At 42.0% G+C, this 20,537-nt stretch overlaps 2 protein-coding genes across 3 annotated transcripts; both read right to left on the bottom strand.

Moving 5' to 3' along the window:
• Positions 1-1,688: 1,688 nt before the first annotated feature.
• LOC131109856 (forkhead box protein K2-like) lies at positions 1,689-9,290 on the bottom strand. Of its 2 annotated transcripts, none has more exons than XM_078788877.1 (10): positions 8,778-9,290; positions 7,296-7,490; positions 7,060-7,201; positions 6,633-6,779; positions 5,512-5,705; positions 5,222-5,424; positions 3,762-4,001; positions 3,479-3,634; positions 2,637-2,842; positions 1,689-2,495 (listed from the first exon to the last, which is right to left on the bottom strand). In XM_078788877.1, the coding sequence occupies exons 1-10, from the start codon at positions 9,071-9,073 to the stop codon at positions 2,442-2,444; spliced, it is 1,833 nt and encodes a 610-aa protein (XP_078645003.1). In that variant the 5' UTR covers positions 9,074-9,290; the 3' UTR covers positions 1,689-2,441. The 2 variants fall into 2 exon arrangements, with proteins under 2 accessions (XP_078645003.1, XP_057918265.2); XM_058062282.2 differs by having other exon boundaries at positions 3,479-3,676.
• A 6,743-nt stretch (positions 9,291-16,033) lies between these two features.
• On the bottom strand, positions 16,034-19,116 carry LOC131109737 (transmembrane protein 238-like). The gene is made up of 2 exons (XM_058062018.2): positions 18,473-19,116; positions 16,034-16,220 (listed from the first exon to the last, which is right to left on the bottom strand). Exon 1 carries the CDS (start codon positions 18,999-19,001, stop codon positions 18,477-18,479), a length of 525 nt encoding a protein of 174 aa, XP_057918001.2. The 5' UTR covers positions 19,002-19,116; the 3' UTR covers positions 16,034-16,220; positions 18,473-18,476.
• Between the last annotated feature and the right edge of the window lie 1,421 nt (positions 19,117-20,537).

Genomic DNA, 20,537 nt, shown 5'->3' on the forward strand with positions numbered 1-20,537 from the left:
GTAGTGCATAGTAAAAAAAAAAAAGACAAACATTACTTTAGTTGAATTTACTGCCAAGTGCCTAGAAGGAATAAAGCCAAATCCTTTTTGTAGGACCATACTGAATTCCAGTATTTTTCCTTTGCTTATTTCCACCATATAGATTAACAACCCTAATGTTGATATGCTAACTCGTACGGACATAAACAGCCTTCTTGTTAGCGTTACATCATAGGTGACTAAGTGTATTATGTATGTATTATGTATGACATTTTCCCCCAACATTTCAACTGTCTTCCTGTAATTTATGTGCTAACTTTATTCAAATAACATTTGTTCGCAAACTAATTTTACAAAAATTGCTTTCTTTTGTACTAATGCTAAAGTCGTAGTGAAAATTAGCGGTTGTGCTAGTCATTTTTTAGTTGTTTTTTTTTAATATCAGTACAAGGGACGTCCGATTTTGGCTTTTTTGCTTGTAATATGACATGTTGTATACAGAATTTTCATAATTGGGGAAAAAATGCAATCCCAACTGATATTGTATTGTTATGCTAATAATTATCGGTATGGATAGTTCGCATCAGTACCATGACTTCATTCTAATATTTCTACTTTTGTAAAATTACTTTTATTTTCACATTTTCTGTGTTTTTGTTTTTTTCCCCTATATTTTTAAAATGCGCAAAAATGATAAATCAGGCCCGTTTCGGACACCTCCGTTTCTTCATTTAAATACCCAGTACAACTAAAAAGGGGGACTGTCCACACGGGATTTTTTTCAGGCCCAAACTGCTAAAGTGTTTTATCGTGCTAGTCATGACTCATTGCCGTGGAGACAAACAACAAATCCGACTGGGATGATTGACCTCAGTCGACCTTCTCTTGGTATTTGTTAGCTTATTCTCTTAAATGACTCGGAGCTCATTTCACGTCACTTTCCATGTACGTGTTTTGTTTACAGCGCCACACGTTGATGAGCCTTGTGTGTTACATGGTTGTCACCCGGCCTTACGAGCTGTTTTTATTATATTAGTACAAACAAATGTACCTTTAACTGTACCAGGTATTATCACATACTACAGTATTAATTGTCGCTGTACCCTAGAAACCGCCCATGAATGATACGGGAAAAGGCCGAAATGATACTGTGTCAAAGCCCAGGGCAGTGATACTGATAAAATATAGAGTTTAACCATGTCCAGTATCAGCCCCCGTAGCTGTCCACTCAGAGCGCGCTGCTCTGGTATCGTGCCCGTGAAACAACCAATCAGAGAACAGCGCACGAGCGTGAACACAGTTTACACTGTTTAGATATAATACATGTAATAAACTGAACATTTTCTGGAAACAAAATGGTCTTTTGATTAAATAGTATGTGATAATAAGCTCACGATTAAATAGTATGTGATAATAAGATCATCACATGGTTTGTCTGGTATCAGGCCCGGTATCAGGCCCAGTATCATGCCCCCGCATGCCAGTATAAGCCCTCGACCACACTTGGCCTGATACCGGACAAACCATGTGATAACCTATAAATACAATAAGCAAGAAACTGAAGAAAGAATGGTGGTCTCATGATTTGTGCTTGACTGTGTGTGTGTGTGTATATATATATATATATATAAGTATAAATATATATTTATATTAAAAAGTAAAGCAGAACACCTAGATGATATCTTTTCCTGGTGTAACAGAGAATACAGTCTGATTCAACTCTTTTATAACAGTAGCATCGAGCAAAGAGACCGTCATAACCCCAACAAAAAGGTAAACATTTGGGGGAAAAGGGCATATTATTATTTAAAAAAAAAGCAACTAAAAAGAGGGTTAAGTGCAGCAGTGGTCAGAATCAAGAAGCAATAGATGGAGTCTTAATGTTCTTGTCTTCCATAATTCATATATAATCAGCTCAGGTACATTGTATCTCTAGATGTGTTAACATGCAATCTCAATGAAGCATACGGTCAAATACGCACAGGAATATACTCTGTTTTTATCTTCTTGTAAAATATGACAAAAGTCTTTGCATGTACAGCGGTTGAAAAACAAATTTGCATGAATGAGTAGAAGAGAATCCACTCTTTAAAAAAAACAATAAAGGCGACTACATTCATTTCACCGAACAAAGTATACATACAAAAAATAATTAGTGATTTTTTTTGTTGTTATTTTAGTGTTCGTGAAGACTCGACTAATGGACCACTGTCCTTAGAGAGATGGAGGTCCAAAGATGCATTTTTTTTTTTTTTTACGACAAGCGGGTCAAAGGTTAGGCTAGCTGCCGAAGATGGGAATGTCCGCACGCTTCCTCTCGGTAGCGAGTTCCATTCCGACACAAACGTATAAGTGCTGAGATGCTACCAGGGCTGAGGCTTCAGTCCAAAAGAAGTCATCCGGGATTGTGGATTGTGACTCGTTCTTCTTTTCCTGTGCTTGGAGGCTAACTGCTAGGGCTTTCATTCCACGTGGAAAGGGAACATTCTCCAGTCATCTCTTCTCTCTTTTGGCACCTTAGAGTACATGGAAACCAGTGAAGAGGTCAGAGTGTGGGGAGCGTGTGGGGTGGGTGGGGGTGGGGCAACGTGTACAGGAAGGGCGAGGCTCAGGATGCAGACGGGGGGGAGACAAGGAGGGGGCTACTTGTTCCCTACCGCTTCGCTAACCGGATCTTCTCCAGCTCCGTCTGCGGCGCAGCCACCGTTACCGTTGGCGGCCGGCACCTCCCCCTCGTCGCTTTCCTGCATCTTCGCCCTCTTGGTCGCCGGCGGCTCCTGCAGCTCACCGTTTTGCCTCTTGGTGGGGAGGGATGCGGAAGCCGAAGCGTGGGTGGCCAGGAGGTGGAGAGGGTTGGCAACGGCTGTGTGGGAGAAAAATACTAGAATAACGTCCGGGCATGTTTACTTCGGGAGGGGGCGGGTTCCTGTTTGTGACGACTGAGCGGTCCCCGCGTGATGACGGTCTCATTCATTCATTTTCTACCGCTTTTTCCTCACGGGGGTCACGGGGGTGCTGGAGCCTATCCCAGCTGTCTTTGGGCGAGAGGCGGTGTACACCCTGGAATTGGTGGCCAGCCAATCACAGGGCACATATAGACAAACAACCATTCACACTGACATTCATACCTATGGACAATTTGGAGTCGCCAATTAACCTAGCATGTTTTTGGAATGTGGGAGGAAACCGGAGTACCCGGAGAAAACCCACGCATGCACGGGGAGAACATGCAAACTCCACACAGAGATGGCCGAGGGTGGAATTGAACCCTGGTCACCTAGCTGTGAGGTACGCGCGCTAACCACTCGGTTATGACGGTCTCCTTCCGCTAAATTCGCTTAACAGTAAATTCCATTTTTATTGGCCGATTCCGCAATTGGGTTACACAAATGAAAGGATTGACTTCACCGATAAAGCAACATAGTGGTCTCCTTCCCTTGCAACGCCCCTTACATAGTGCAAGACAGTGTGTTTTAATGTGTGTGTGTGTGGCGGTCACCTGTGCCAGCGGGGGAATTGATGGGGACCAGGTGAGTTCCATTCTGCGTGATGGCCTTTATAGGAAGCTGGTGCTGGCCGAGTGGAGCCTGCTGCATGATGGTTACGGTGGTCAGGGGGGTGGACTGGGAGCTCTGGATGATGCGTCCGACTCCGCCTATAGACGAGGTTGTGATGGAGGTCACCGGATCCACTTTCACTATTCGCAAAAAAAAAGACGCTAACCGTCAGCTCCCCACCCGCACAGCAGCAACGAGCAACGGCGCTTAAAAGCGTTGGCGCACCTTTCAGCTCTTGGTGGTCTCCTCCTCCGTTCTCCTGAAGGTCGGATTTCATTGTAGCGGCTGTCATGGTGACGGCCGGGATCTGGTGGACAACGTGCACCGTCTGCATGCTGGGCGTGGAGCTGGCTGTTGTCGACACAATGGCCGGCGTCGCCATGGCGTACGTCACAGGCTTCAGGGTCGTCTGAGGCATCTGGCGTTGCACGGCGATCAGTACGGGCTGGTTAGCGAGTGGGGAACCTGTGGGTGTAACACGGTTGGACAGTGGCGTGGTCTATTAGTAAAAACGGGAGTGATATGTACCATTCTGGTCACGAGTCATGACACAAAACATTCTCACATTCCATGTGGAAGTGGTAAGTTTTTGACTTCTAAGTTTAGAATAAATCAATCAGAGGATCCCTGTTAGCTTGTTAGCACACTAGTTAGTGGCCGTCTGGAATCTCTGCAGCATAAGACTTGTACAATGTGATGTGGAGAATGAATAATAGGAGTGTCAAGGTGACTAAAACTGTGTTACATCACTCAATTGTAACTAAAAGGCACATAAGTGTAGACATTTCTCACTTTGTTCAGCGGCCCTTGAACACACCCAAGAGTCTTGAACCAGTCATGATGTGCTATATATATCACTATATTGACACTTACTATGGTACCCATTATGTCATTGTATGGTCATATCACCTTGTACTTTGGTATGTGACAAAAATAAAATAAAAAAAACAAAACAAAACAACACTTTTACTATATTATTATTACTACATTTTTACTATATTTTTTATGTTATTTAAAAAAAACAACTTAAACTGTATTCTGGAAAGCAGGAAGTGAACAAATGTAACAGTTACTGATTGTAAAAGTACCAGATGGAGGGGTAGGATTTAATAAGCTTTGCTTCTTCCTACTCCTTTTGGACATGTGGAACTGGGAACTGATTATGGGATGGACTCAATTGTAATCTGATGCATGTTCAAATGAAATTAAACCATTACCATTACCTTTACCTAGTTGCTTTGGATTATGTTGACGCAGCATGTCCACCATCATTAGCATTCATTAGTGGCAGGGAGGGGTGCGGTAGGGGTGTCACGAAACACAGGATGACCGACATGACCTTGCACGATGCAAAAAACGGCATGACGATTATTATCACGTTTTACTCTGGTGAGATCTCTTGTGACACCCCTATGAATTGGACTATTATGTTTTATTTTTATATTTTATTTATTCATTTAAAAATATATTTATTTAAATTAAATAAATACATGTATTTATTTAAATAAATTAATTAATATTTAATAAAATATTTTTATATTTTATTGCCATATTTTGGACTTAAACTCGCATTGTGCATTTAACTTTTAGCTTGTTTCTATCATTCCCACAATAAGAAATAGACATATGTCTGTACCAATTGGCTGGTAGGGCAAACCCCATGTGATGTATGGTGAATTTACTACCAGGGGAGTTCTGTGCAAAGCGAGCCTCTTGGATGACAGCAAGTTTGGGCTGTAGTGTGGCGACAGAGGTTGGGGCTTGAGGAGGAGTTGGCTCCGGCTCCATGGGAACCGGGGATCCCTCTCTGGAGAGGCTGTCGGGGGTTTGCACCCCGCTGGAGTGAGCAGAGAGCACCCCCGTGTGGTTGGGAGACGCAGGAGCACTCCTGGAAACGGAGATAGTGTTTATTTGTTCTTGTGGAGGACATTAGTTGACTGAGCAGTGGAACGCCGATATGATCGAGCGTCGGTACCTGGAGGAGAGGGGTCCTACGGGGGTTCTGAAGCAGGGGACTCCCCGAGGCCTGCGTTTCCTGAAGGCCTGTTCTATGAGCTTGCCTTCAGAAGCAGGGTCTATCCTCCAAAAGGAGCCTTTGCCCGGCTCCTCCTGAGAGCGTGCTACTTTGATGAAGTACCGGTTCAGGGACAGGTTGTGACGGATTGAGTTCTAGATACCGGGACATGAAGGAATCATTCATTTACATCATGAACAAAGACATCTGGAAAAGGAACCATGTTGACTTTCTTGCATTTAGATTTTTTAAACATTTTTTTCCAAAGAAAATATGTATTGTGTTGTGACTTAGGTTGCAGGATTAACCACAGAAGACTGCAGTGAGAATTATTTATCTAGAAAGGCTGCTAAGGTTTTTTTTTGTGTGTTTAATGCGTCCACCCCCACCTTGCAGAGCATTTGGTACAACTCTTACCTCATTGGGGCTTAAAAAAAAATTATCAGCTATTTTTAATGTTGGATTTATCGTAATTCCCTCATATCGGCAGGATAATTATCGTGCACCATTATTCTGCCATATTGTTTCATGACATTAATGCTCTGAAAATAATGTAAATAATATATTTTACGGGCGGCACGGCGGTCGAGTGGTTAGCGCGCGGACCTCACAACTAGGAGACCAGGGTTCAATTCCACCCTCGGCCATCTCTGTGTGGAGTTTCCCGTGCATGCGTGGGTTTTCTCCGGGTACTCCGGTTTCCTCCCACATTCCAAAAACATGCTAGGTTAATTGGCCACTCCAAATTGTCCATAGGTATGAATGTGAGTGTGAATGGTTGTTTGTCTATATGTGCCTTGTGATTGGCTGGCAACCAGTCCTCTCGCCCGAAGACAGCTGGGATAGGCTCCAGCACCCCCCGCGACCCTCGTGAGGAAAAAGCGGTAGAAAATGAATGAATGAATTAATATATTTTATTTGCAGTAATCTGTAGGACAATTTGTCGTCCAGCTAAATGTGCTAGCAGTATTATTCTGCCATTTTTGCCCTGCTCATACAGCATTGGACCTTGTGAATAAACGTGCATTGCATCACGTCACCAGATAAACAAACACTGACCATAAAGCGAGCCCGACACTGACCTGCCAGCCTTTATCGGCCGTTCTGTAGTAGGGGTAGTTCTTGGTGATGTGGGTGTATATTCCATTCAGCGTCAGCTGTTTATCTGGCGCCATGGTGATGGCTTGGACTATCAACTGAGCGTAGGAATATGGTGGTTTGGAGTCATCCTGTAGGGGAGAAAAAATATGATGATATGGGAAAGTGAAGATGTTTTGGCTTTGGTTTGTGCGCACACCGGCTCACAATCAATGGAGTTCAATCAAGTTCTGTATTCCAAAGTCTACCCTGCAGTCAGTGTTGGGCAATTTTTAGACTTCAATGAGTAACCAAGGACATTCTCGGCACATTAACAGTCCTCTGAAGTCTGTTGCGGACATAAGAGCATTTTAAAAATGCCACATTCCGCTAACATCAATGTCTGGTCTGACGTAAACCACCTTCACTCACCTTTGGGCTGTCTTCGCCGGAGGCTTCCTTGTCGTTTTCAGACTGGGAGTTATCTGCCATAAGGTCCGAGGGCAGAACTCGACTGCTTCGATAGCTGGACAGTCCCGCCCCTCTCGGACTTGAAGGGCAGGAATTTGCCGCACTATATAAAAAATATTGATAATCTTTTTTTAGCCCCCAAAATTCAGATAAAGCAACAAAGTCAATAGATTGATGGTGCCATGGCTGAAACTCACCTGATGGTGCCCGTGGGAGAAGGCAGCGGGCTCATAAGATGTGCAATATTGTCTGGAATGTTGATGGTAAGCGGGGAAATCTGAAGTTGCACAGACTTCACCGGCGACTCGGGCACATTCCTCTGCTCTTTTTTGTCAGCGGAAAGTGCCGTGAAGGTGATTTTTATACTTGTGCTGGGGAATCGGAAGCAACAGCTGCAAACAGGTAGAAAAAGACAATTCAAAGTACATTGCACAATAACCATGTTTCGTGTAATACACTATTACTCCTGTACAGAAAAAGAACTATTTTTGCGTGTGGAAGGATACGACACAAGACGATACACAAAAATATTTTGCAAAATACTAATTTCTCGTCTCCACTGTGTGTATGCTAGCGGCCCAGCCCCCACCCACCCACCCACAAACACTGAAACCAATGCACAGAGTGAACTCTCAAGGAAAACAAACACGCATGCACATAACAATATATTAAAACCAGCAAAATGATCTGCTTCATTTCCATTTATTGTGTAATATTCACATTTTTTATTATCGTCCCAAGGCCTAGTACCCCACGAGATATTTTTTTGTCATCTTTTAATATCGCTAAATCCCGGTCCTCGCTGCACAAACACTGTGACCGTCATGGATAAACACGGTATCTTCGAATATGTGAAAAGATCTGCTCCTATAAAACAGAAGGTGATTACTAAGCAGCAGAGTGGCTCGTTATTGACACTTCCTCCTTACATTTTCAGCTGTGCAAAACAACCACCGGGATAGAAGTCAGTAACTGTTCTCACACTGGTGTCATTTCATTCTTGTATTTATGTGCCCTGCATGTTTTGTGCACAGTATGAGTGACTGATGTGTTTAGGTACAATTAAAGTCACCTATGTAGACCGTGGACCTCACAATATTTCACATAACTGTGTAAGAGTGTCCTGATGTATATCTATTAAAGTTATAACTTGTACATTTGTATAATCATAACATAATAGCGTATAAGGAACGTCTGACAATGCATATTTTGCTTCTAGCAGCCTAAATAGTAAAATTTAAAAATAAAAAATGCTGTTTTTTTAACTGCTGACGCCAGGCTTTAATTCGGCATGCAACAAACACAGCAAATAAAGAAAATAAACTCAATCTTGACGTACAAATGTGCCCCACCGACATGCATTGAGGGGTAACGCAATGCTAATTCCAAAGTGCAACGTCTGAAGAATGCGTCTTTGGTGAAAATATACAGGCCGAATAAGAGACAAGTGCAAAATCATTCAAGTGACGCCGTTGGTTTAAATGTAGGTAACTTCTTTGTTGGCTACAGGCGCAAACATGTTTGCACTTGCGTGTTTAAGCATGGAGGTTTGGTGTGACGTTATCGTCAACAACACGTGCAACACCGCTGCCGGACAGCAAAACAACAACACAACATTGCCACAATGCAGCCATTTCATAACAACAACAACAATAATAATCATCAAAAAATAATCCTACATTCGTGGAAGCTGCAGAGGTGGAGCACCTCTTCTCTGGAACACCCCATCCACAAACACCCCGTTTTTTCCCAGGCATCGAAGGTAGAATTCCCCTGTGCCGGTGCCATCTTCGCCGGCCGTGAAAATTTCGAGGTGCCGCCTGGAAATGAAGCTGGAGTGTCCCATGCTGACGTCCACGGAGCCCTGCGAGGAGTTCCGGCCTATGGTCACCGACCTTTTCTTCATCAAATACTCGAATTCTCGGCCCTCCAGTCGGGCTACAGCCGACCCCGACATCCCGCTAACCACCGCCATCTTTTGAGGAGTCTGATGGGTTTTTTTGAGTTGTGTTTTAAATGACGTTCAGGTAGCCGCGGTAGAGTGACGGTGGAGGTTACTTGTGTGTATTTATATTTTCAAAAAAAGACTGTTCCGGACTTGAAAGCGCTGCGACTCTCGTAAGGAACGTGCTAGGCGTGCTAGACCGACCCGGGCTACCGCCGCTCCGACCCACCGCCGCGAAGGAGAGGGAAAAAAAGTAAGGAGATTAGACCAATCAAAAGCGAGCAAACTGACGGAAGTAGAGTGACGGACGTGCCGTTGCACAAATGAAAAGCGAGTGTGGACAGGAAGTCAGGCAGTGTTTACCAATTGCAACGAAAATAAAAATAGACGAAGAAACAAGTGGTTGGTTGCATTGTAAGATGACGGGCGGGATGGAAGACACGGCAAAGCGGTCAAAAGGACGAATATATCTGTCTATGTATCCTTATCTATGTACATTCATAGATATTACAGATAGAGTACAGTGTACATCTGAGTATCTATCTTTCGTGTAGTGGCTATTGCATGCTATTGCAGTTCAAGTCCGATAGAGGGCACTAGTGTATTATACATCTGAGCGTTTATGCCGGTTACATTGACGGGCCACAAATGTACGTTAATTAAGATATATGTACGATAATTTCACTTTGTATTGGATTCGTAATAAAAAATTTAAAAAGACTACAAATGCCTATGTTCTTTAAGTGCACAGGAGTAGAGGGTACATGACTTCAGGTGAAATGTATGAAGAGTTTGTTAACTTATGTACAGCAGTGGTTATGGCATGCTATTGCAGGTCAAGTCCGATAGAGGGCACTGGTGTTATGCATTTGCGATCTGAGCAGTATGCAGGTTGCATTAAATAGCTACTTTGACCCCAGAGTGACTTGAGTTTCTCTGAGACTGTGTGTATGTATATGCACATCATGGCGGTCATTGCAGAAAACGATTTCTATCGAACAACAAAGATGGACAGATGAAGATTCAATAATCTCTGTCCACTATGGCTGTTCGCTTCGGCTTCTATTCTCAGAGGCACAATGGCACCTCCTGCTGGCAGAACTGCCAGAAACAGAAGAGCACAGTCACAGTTCAAAGAGAAAGTAGAAGAATACACTTGGGCACTGTAAAGTACAGCAATCCCTAATTTGTTGTGTTTAATTGATTTTGCGTACATATGAATTATAGTGTTTGTAATTACTTTCTACATGCTTTGATTTTTGAAAGAAAAATTACATCTATCAAATAAACTTTATTTGTAAAGCACTTTTCCTGCAGAGACATGCAACACAAAGTGCTTTACAGAATTCAAAACAATTGCCACAATTAAAAAGAAAAACAATTTCAAAGAAAGCCTCTCCCTCCCACCCTCCATACTAGACACACACACACAATCACACACAATCACACACAATCACACACAGTAGGGAGACATGGCATGGCATCGGGGGACCAGCACCAGGGCCCCCCAACTCCGACAGATGGGCGGACCCCCATCAACCCATGACAAACTAGCTCGCAGCTCAGCCTTATTTTCAGAAGCGACTTGGTTCAGTATGTATTTTCAGCAAAATAGAAGTTAGGACAAAACATCGTGTTGCTGCTGGATGTTCACAATATCCGTCTTATATTTTTTTTCAAAAGAAGATGTCTTGAACTGTATTTGATTTTATTCAAGAATATTTTATGCAACATTGAAACTGATTGGCTGGTAAATAGTGTCTTTTGTTGTTGTTGTTGTTGACAGCAGTGGACAAACTTATACTACAGGTTTCCATGAAAGTGTTCTCCATTGAATACCAGTTGGTGAAGTACAACTTTAAACACCACCATTCTTCTTAGCTACCGTGCTGTGCAAATGTAAGAGCAGACTGCAGAAGGACACGCCGCGTCGAAATCAATCCCCGTCGCCATTGTCACCAACGGTGTCAGGTCAAACAGTGTCATGTTCGCTGGGTGGCTGCGTTTGTGTGACTCGACATCAGCTTGGCAACAAGTGGTGGAATGACACATGAGGTGTAAGGTGGAAATTGTAGCGTTGACTTATTCATTCTTGCCATCTTTGAGCACCGCTGTTATGAATTAATCATGGACAGCTGACACCTTTGTAAATGGGCCAATCAATGCCAGAGACAAATAGTAGATAAGACAAAGACAAAGCACATAAGAATCCATCAATTTACTTGGGGGCCACTGGAGCTAGGGTCTGGGCAAGGCTGGGCCGCATCAGGTTTTCCAAAAAAAAAAATTAAATTATTAAAAACAGAAAAATATACAAACTTTTTCAGTGCTTTGGTTCCAATTTTCTACAAGAAAAGCTCTGATAAAACATTCCACTGTTCTCAAATATCTTAATTTTTATTTTTCTACACAAAATAAGATGAAAAATAAATAAACAAATGAAGAATAAAGAAAATCAATCAATCAGTAATAAATAAATATAATAATAATAATAAAACGGCAAATAATAAAAACTTAAGAAACCACATATAGTTGGTGGGTAGACAAATTATTTTTTTCAGATTAAAATGAACAAAGCATTATTAGAGCCCTGTAGACATGACAAAACACGACTATAGTCAAAATTGGAACCAAAGAATGCGGCCCAAAAATGCGGCCCAGTCTCACCCAGACCCCAGCTCCAGTGGCCACCAAGTAAATTGAGTTTGAGACCCCTGCTCTAGAGAATCAAAAAAAGGGGGGCGTTACTGTGAACTGCTGTTTGGTACATAAGCGCTAACAGTAGTCAGGGCTCATCCGCACGGGTGATTAACATGTTGGTTACACCATCAGGAAAATGTAGAAGACCTGGATTCGAATCTCCACTTTGGAATCTCTGTGTGGAGTTTGCATGTTCTCCCCATGCGGCGTATTCCGGTTTCCTCCCACATTCCAAAATCACGATGACTGAATTGTCCATAGAGAACAGTCCGGGGTGACCAGTCCGGGGTGTACCCCACCTCTTGCCTCAAATCAGGTGGGATAGGCTCCAGCATACCCACAACCCAAGTGAGAATAAGCTGCATAATGGAAATGATGGCGGATGCATAGCATACATAGTTTGTGATGTTTTTTTTCCCCGTAAAATACTACACAAAATATGTGTAACGTTGCCTTGTTCGTGGTAAATATGTTCCCTATTTGAAAATAACTAGTTTTGTCTACCACAAATGTACTTGGAATTTTAAGCCAAGTACAGTATAGTCATTGAAAATCCTGGACTGGTGGCCAGCCAATCACAGGGCACATATAGACAAACAACCATTCACACTCACATTCATACCTATGGACAATTTGGAGTCGCTAATTAACCTAGCATGTTTTTGGAATGTGGGAGGAAACCGGAATACCCGGAGAAAACCCACGCACGCACAGGGAGAACATGCAAACTCCACACAGAGATGGTGAAATCGAACTTGGGTCTCCTCGCTGTGTGTCCTGCACGCTAACCACTTGACCGCTGTGCAACCTGAACAAAAGAAAAGAAAAAAATGGCTATTGGAAGTTGTAATATTCTTTCATTTTCTACCGCTTATCCTCACGAGGGTCGCGGGGGAGGCTGGAGTCTATCCCAGCTGTCTTCGGACGAGAGAGACGGGGTACACCCTGGACTGGTGGCCAGCCAATCACAGGGCACATATAGACAAACAACCATTCACACTCACATTCATACCTATGGACAATTTGGAGTCGCTAATTAATCTAGCATGTTTTTGGAATGTGGGAGGAAACCGGAGGAAACCCATGCATGCACGGGGAGAACATGCATGGAATTTAACCCTCGTCTCCTAGCTGTGAGGTAGTAGTATAAATATGTGAATATTAGAATCGTTAAATTACTTTAAAATAAACTTTAATGGCAAGAAATACGCTTTTATAAAAGAGTGAGCTCCACCATGTCAAAAATGTTTCCTATTCGTCACTCAGCGACTTGACGAGTTCAGGACACATTTTATGGGCTCAAAGGGAAAACTGTTATCCAAGTATGAGTGTGTGTTTTAGCTGTAGTGACGGCCATGTTGTGGTGTGTTCAACTGTATGGTTATTATGAGTTTAAATATAAGCCACACTGTCAACAAGGTGTGTCCTCCTCACAATGAAAAGCTGTCCGACATGGAAATATGGAAGCTGACAAAATAGGCAAAGAAAAATAAGTTGGACTCTGCATTTCTTCATATCTTTATGATGTTTCATTGATAGCATTTGGCGCCTCGTGGACGTGAGGATTCGTTTGAAACCAGAGCGGCCCCAGTTTGCGTATAGACCCAGTTTGACTGGTTTCTGGTCAATGGGATAGGTACAGCATGTATACTCAGATTTCACAACAGGGACTGATAATCAGAGAACATGTATAACCACCGAGTACGACTCACAAACGTAGACATGACACGGAAAACTCCCAACCGGAAGAACCTCAGTCCTGTTTGAGTCTCTTTGTCTTCAAAACAAATATTCATCTGGGAAGTAAATCCTCCATCGTCACATCCAGGTTTCCCAGATACCAGAAGATCCAGAAGATCAGACTCAGGAAGAGGACCAGCGGTCCGGAGAAGACGAGAAAATCCCAGAAGCTGAAAGGAGCAAAAACCCCCACGAGGAACAAAATGAGGCCTCCCACATCGAGAAGAATCGCCATGAAGAAAAATGGCAGGCAGCGGCCAAGATAAAGACTGAGATCCATGCTTTGACTTCAAGGTCGGAGTCGAACCGAAGAGCCAAGTCCTCTCTGGAAGTGATGAGAAGCCTCTGCATTCTTTTTCCATATCTTCATCTCAACACTGGTTGAGATTCCCAGAGATTAGCAGCCTCGACTGGTCATGAAAATTCCCGTCTCAACTCCAATCATTTAATATTAAATCATATGTGGGGCCATTTTTTTATTGTCTGTGTAATACTTGCAGTGTTTTGTCTGTACAGTACGTTGTGGGTCAATAAAAAAAAAGGTTGCTGGCCGCACTTTGGACACCATGTTTAAAGTTAATCAACAACAAAAGGTAACACCCACTCCGGGAAGCGAAGACACGAAAACCGGTCCTTCAACCGTGTTATCTGCAATCATATTTCAAGTAGTCACACCTGAGCAAGAACCCCACATCAGTTATGTCAGAGGGGCACCCAACCCCCCTTTTATGACCCCGCCCTCACGGTCATTTCAATGTTATTTTCCATATCGAACCATTCATTCATTTTTTTTACTGATTTTTCCTCACGAGGGTCGCGGGGGGGGGGGTGCTGGAGCCTATCCCAGCTGTCTTCGGGCAAGAGGCGGGGTACACCCTGGACTGGTTGCCAGCCAATCACAGGGCACATATAGACAAACAACCATTCACACTCACATTCATACCTATGGACTATTTGGAGTGGCCAATTAACCTAGCATGTTTTTGGAATGTGGGAGGAAACCGGAGTACCTGGAGAAAACCCACGCATGCACGGGGAGAACATGCAAACTCCACACAGAGATGGTGGAATCAAACTTGGGTCTCCTAGCTGTGTGGCCTGCATGCTAACCACTCATGCGCCGTACAACCTGAACATTGAAATATTCAAGAAAAAATTGGCTATTGGAAGTTGTAATATTCTTTCATTTTCTACCGCTTATCCTAACGAGGGTCGCGGGGTGCTGGAGCCTATCCCAGCTGTCTTCAGGCGAGAGGCGGGGTACACCCTGGACTGGTGGCCAGCCAATCACAGGGCACATATAGACAAACAACCATTCACACTCACATTCATACCTATGGACAATTTGGAGTCGTCAATTAAGCTAGCATGTTTTTGGAATGTGGGAGGAAACCGGAGTACCCGGAGAAAACCCATGCAAACTCCACACAGAGATGGCCGAGGGTGGAATTGAACCCTGGTCTCCTAGCTGTGAGGTCTGCTCGCTAACCACTAAACCGCCGTGCCGCCCATATCGAACCAGAAGGAGCTTAATATAGAGCAGATCTACATCATTCTTGGATTCAACTAACTTTTCGGAATTTCGGACTTAACATTACTTACGCAAACCTAGTCTGGGACCCCGAGACTTCCACCCCCCCTCCCCCAATTAATTGAAATTACATAGTACTGTTTTAGTCTTAGTGCTTAAAACTACATCAAATATGTCATCTTTCCTCAGCGTTTCGATCGCTGCCCCTCCCACGTTATGCCATGGACTGGTCCATGTTTCTGCACATGTGCAGATTGGTTCCAGAAGACAAGAGTGAAACTTGTTGACGTGGAGTGGAGAAGACGAGAAGATGAGAAGGCGAGAAGGCGAGTAAAAAAGCCACCATGTTAAATGTTGATTAATGTTCTCGTGGGCGGTGTTCTAGTGGTTAGCGCGCAGACCTCACAGCTAGGAGACCAGGGTTCAATTCCACCCTCGGCCATCTCTGTGTGGAGTTTGCATGTTCTCCCCGTGCATGCGTGGGTTTTCTCCGGGTACTCCGGTTTCCTCCCACATTCCAAAAACATGCTAGGTTAATTGGCCACTCCAAATTGTCCATAGGTATGAATGTGAGTGTGAATGGTTGTTTGTCTATATGTGCCCTGTGATTGGCTGGCCACCAGTCCAGGGTGTACCCCGCCTCTCACGCCCAGAAGACAGCTGGGATAGGCTCCAGCAACCCCCGCGACCCTCGTGAGGAAAAGCGGTAGAAAATGAATGAATGAATGAATAATGTTCTTGTCAATTGCAGTAGAAGCGTTGAGATCAATAATAGTCAAAGTAACGGTAATAATATCCCCAAGTGGATTGGAAGGCCTTTATCTTGTTTAGAAAATAGAATTTTTTTTTTTTGGGGGGGGGGGGGGGGTATATATGGCGATGTAACGAACCGATTTCACATTTTTTTACTCCCATTTTGTAAAATAAAAATGACTTTTTTTTTTGTTGATGAGCCATTGCAGTCATGAAATTATTCTGACTCGGTGGATTATTTTGTTTTCTACAGTGAACGTTTGCAATTGCTATTGCTAAACTTTATTCCAGCAAAAATATTCACCTTTACAAAAATAAAAATAAATTGCTATTTACATATGAAATACATTTTCTTCTTCTGCGTGCAGTCCTTCCGCCTTCAGAAAAAAAAAAGTGTTCAGTCTTTGAAAAGCAGTACCGATAGTCCAGTCCATTGCTTCTGGGGAGTCTGACCTGAGGAAGTAGAAGAAGAAGAAGAGCAACTGTCAAATTATTACTTGGAAGATGTTTACCCTTCATAGCATAGCATAGCATAGCATAGCATAGCATAGCATAGCATAGCATAGCATAGCATAGCATAGCATAGTATGGCATAGCATGGCATAGCATAGCATAGCATAGCATAGCATAGCAATTCATGACGACGTAGAGCCACGAATCACAACTGATGGTGCAACTCCATGCACAGTTGTATCCATCTTGGAAGCACGGCCTGCAGTGCCGCCATCTTTGTGGCAAGACAACCCCTTAAAGGGGACCTGGCGTGGGACTAGGTTAAGAATTTAACCTTTGTATACACCTCATTCCCAAAAGTACAAAAAAAGTCAAGCATAGCAGGAAAAAAAAGTCAGAAATGTGTGAGAATTTAAGTCATAAATTTACTACAAAAAAATCATGAATTTATGAGAATAAAAGTAAAAAAATGTATGACTTTCTTTGTCATAACAGCCGTACATTTATGAGTGTAAAAGTTGTATATTTTCGAGAATAAAAGTCATACATTTTTGACAGTAAAGGTTGTACATTTGAGTGTAAAAGTTGTACATTTATGACAAAAAGTCACATTTACGAGAAATTTAGGACATTTATTCTTGCTTATTTATAACTTTTTCTCTCATAAAAGCCATAACTATATGAATGTAAAATTCATACATTTACAAGAATAAAAGTGATACATTTATGACAGTAAAAGTAAATGCCTGACAAAAAACATCTAATTCATGAGAAAAAAGTTGTAAATTTGTGAGAATTTAAGTCATAAATTTACTACAAAAAATGTATGAATTTTTCCTGTCGTAAAGCCGTAAATTTATGAGCAGAAAATCAGACATTTACGAGAATAAAAGCTGTACATATATCACTTTTTCCTGTCGTAAAAGCCATACGTTTGAGTATAAAAGTTGCAAATTTGTGACAAAAAAGTCAAAGTTACAAGAAAAAAAAGATCACTAATTTGTGAGAATTTAAGTCATAAATTTACTACAAAAAAATCATAAATTCACAAGGGTAAAAATCGTTAATATGACTTTTTCTGATTGTAAAAGCCATACATTTATGACTGTAAAAGTCGTACATTTATTAGAAAAGTCCTAAATTTATGACAATAAAAGTCATAAAAGTGTTCCAAGTTGCAAATTGAGGACAAAAAAACTTATAAACTTACGAGAAAAAAAATCACAATTTTGTGAGAATTTAAGAATTAAAAAATCAAATTTACAAGAGTAAAAATTGTTAATGACTTTTTCCTATTGTAAAAGCTGTAAATTTATGACTCTAAAAGTCTTACACTTATTAGAAAAATCCTAAATTTATAAAATTAATAAAAGTAATAAATTTCCAAGTGTAAAAGTTGTACATTTGACAAAAAAGTCAAATTTAGAGAAAATAATTTAATTTGTAAATTTATATCTGTAAAAGCTGTAAATTTATGACTGTAAAAGTCGTACATTTATTAGAAAAGTCCTAAATTTATGACAATAAAAGTCATACATTTCCAAGTGTAAAGTTGCAAATTTGGGACAAAAAAGTCAAACTTACGAGAAAAAAACCCAAATTTTGTGACAATTTACTACAAAAAAAATCAAATTTACAAGAGTAAAAAATCATTAATATATGACTTTTTCCTATTGTAATAGCTGTAAATTTATGACTCTAAAAGTCTATTATAATTTATTAGAAAAGTCCTAAATTTATAAAAATAATAAAAGTAATAAATTTCCAAGTATAAAAGTATTTATGACAATTTATGACAAAAAACACATTTAAAGAAAAAATATATAATTTGCAAAAATTTAAGTCATAAATTTATTACAAAAAAGTCGTACATTTAAATGAATAAAAGTAGTAAATTTACAACAAAAGTCGTAATATTTCCTTTGACCAAGGCCAAAGGTCATATAAGACCCCTGTTTTCATAGCTGTCTCAGACAACGCCTGTTAGAGTATTACAATAATACAAAATATAAACAACAAGGTGAAGTGCGATGATGCTAACCCAAGCTAATCTGCCCGTGTTTTGCTGTCCTATTCTAAAGATAAGAGCAAGGCTTCCTTCCTTTCTAAAGAAATATGCTCTAATTTCACCTAATACGATGTCCCGTGTAAAAAAAAAAAACAACCTCCGTGTCATCAACACTTTCTCCCGTGGGTCCCCCACGTGACCATCCCCGTCCTTGCTTATTTCCAAACCCAAATAAAGTTCATACCACGTCAGAGCAGCTTCTCCTCTTTGCCCTCCACAGTCTGGAGCTTCACATCAGAGTTCCTCAACTCCCCCAACTCCACGTTTGGCACGCATTCGGAGCCCCCATCGAACCCCCTGTTGTCCTGACCCACGGGCCCGGTGCCGTTCAATTCCCACGTAATCCTGGTGTGCGCACCACAAGGTAAGACTCCTCTCACGTCCTTCCCGGAATTGTTCTTCTCCTGAGACTTGATTGCGCTTCTCGAGAACCTCTCGGAGATCTTCCTCGCCCAGTTGGTGAAGCGGACGTCCAGGGAACTTCTCCTTCGGTCGGCTCCCAGTCGGACGTTACCGGTGTACCACAGAACCCACCACACCAGGCTGAGGAAGATGACCAACGACCCCGTGTAGATGAGGAAATCTCCGTAAAAGCGTCCGTCCACGTTCAGGTTGCCAAAGATGCCCACCAGAAGAACAACCAGACCAGCGGCATCAAAAACCACGGCGAGAAGGAATACGGGCGCGCACTTTCCCACGCAGCTGTCAGCCATAGCGCGGCCGCGCGGTACGCCGCTCGACCCTTTAAAGCTTTTTTGTCACATGTCGCGGACTTCACACCTGAGCGGTGCTCCTTTTCCTCGCGAGTAAGCCCCGCCCTGTTTGTGACGTCACTGTCAGCCTCGTGCTCTCCGCTGACTCGTGCGTGTGTTACATTCACTGTTGTTGTGTGCCAGTGTCGAATCGATATTACAGGTGCTGATCGATAAAAAAAGTTGACTTATTTCAGTAATTTTATTAAAAAGTCAAACTTTTATAGTATATACATTCATTACACACATACTGATATATTTCTAATGCTAATTTCTTTATATCTTTGCACTGTTTGATCTTGCATATCGCATTTTCCTCATGGCAATACCCCATGGAGGTTCTATGGGGTTGCCTGCCAATTAAGGACAGGGATAGTTTTAGTTACACTATACAGTACATATGATTGAAGTTATTTAACTTATTAAAAGATTAATATTATGAAATATTTTTATATCAACAATATGTAGTACGACCAGCAAGAGACAACTGAAGTCTGCACATTATCGAATATTTGTGTTTTGTCTCCCGACGTTGTTGCAGCCTGTTTTGTCATTTGCAGACGGTCCCTGTGCAACAAGCAAGAGGTCGGAGAGAGTAACACGGCCTCCTCTTATATGGCGCCATCTAGCGGCGGGTGGCCAACAGTCACGGCAGGCAACGCGTTAAATTAAGATGGATTTATCTGCGACATTACCATTGGGATAACTTTGTTTTTTCAGTGGCGGAAACGGACTTCCGTAGTTTCCGGTAAAGAGAGTAATAGTGTAATGATCCTTATGGGTGTTATGTGTTGTGCTTTGACATGTGTTGCCATGAAAAGATGTGTTCCGGGGTTGGGGGAGCAAAACCGGGGAACGGACAGGAAGTGACGGAGGAGAACCCCATGTTTGGAGTTGGTTGAAAGGTAGTTTGGCGTGGATTTATGGCCGTGAGAGTGACCCGAGTTAGGAATCGTGGTGCTTCGTGGACTTCCGCCTATCGTTCCGCCTATCTGGTCTGGTTGTTTGTGCTGAGCGTGTTACAATACAATAAGAGAAACGACATGACATCCGCTTCCGTATTATGCCCTGGGTGGGTTTGGCCGCCATGATAGAAAGCAGAATCCAGGAAATGCATTGAGAATGCATTGAACAGCAACTGATCAGCCATTAATTGTTCAAATTAGGTATGTCTGACAAAAATGTTGTGCATTTATCACACTAGTTGTTGCAAATAAACAGAATATTGGAGAATATTTAAAATATATGTTGTATGGGACTCCCTCACTTGAACTCCCACTTTAAGCTAATTTGTTTCTCTTGTTGATTAGCTGAATTAATGCCAAGTCAGTGATAATGAGGATTTAGATTATAGTCTATCAAATGTACTAACAATGCCATTACTGAAATAAATGTTGGATTGTGTAAATACTTCCAATCAAACATCCATATAGGCACATTTACATTAAAATTATGTTGTTCCTTGTGGTTATGAAGAAATAGTCATGTTTTTAAAAT

Source organism: Doryrhamphus excisus, linkage group LG2 (assembly GCF_037039965.1).
Source record: "Doryrhamphus excisus strain RoL-2023G ecotype Guam linkage group LG2, RoL_Dexc_Guam_v1.1, whole genome shotgun sequence".
NCBI classification, from domain to species: Eukaryota; Metazoa; Chordata; class Actinopteri; order Syngnathiformes; family Syngnathidae; genus Doryrhamphus; species Doryrhamphus excisus.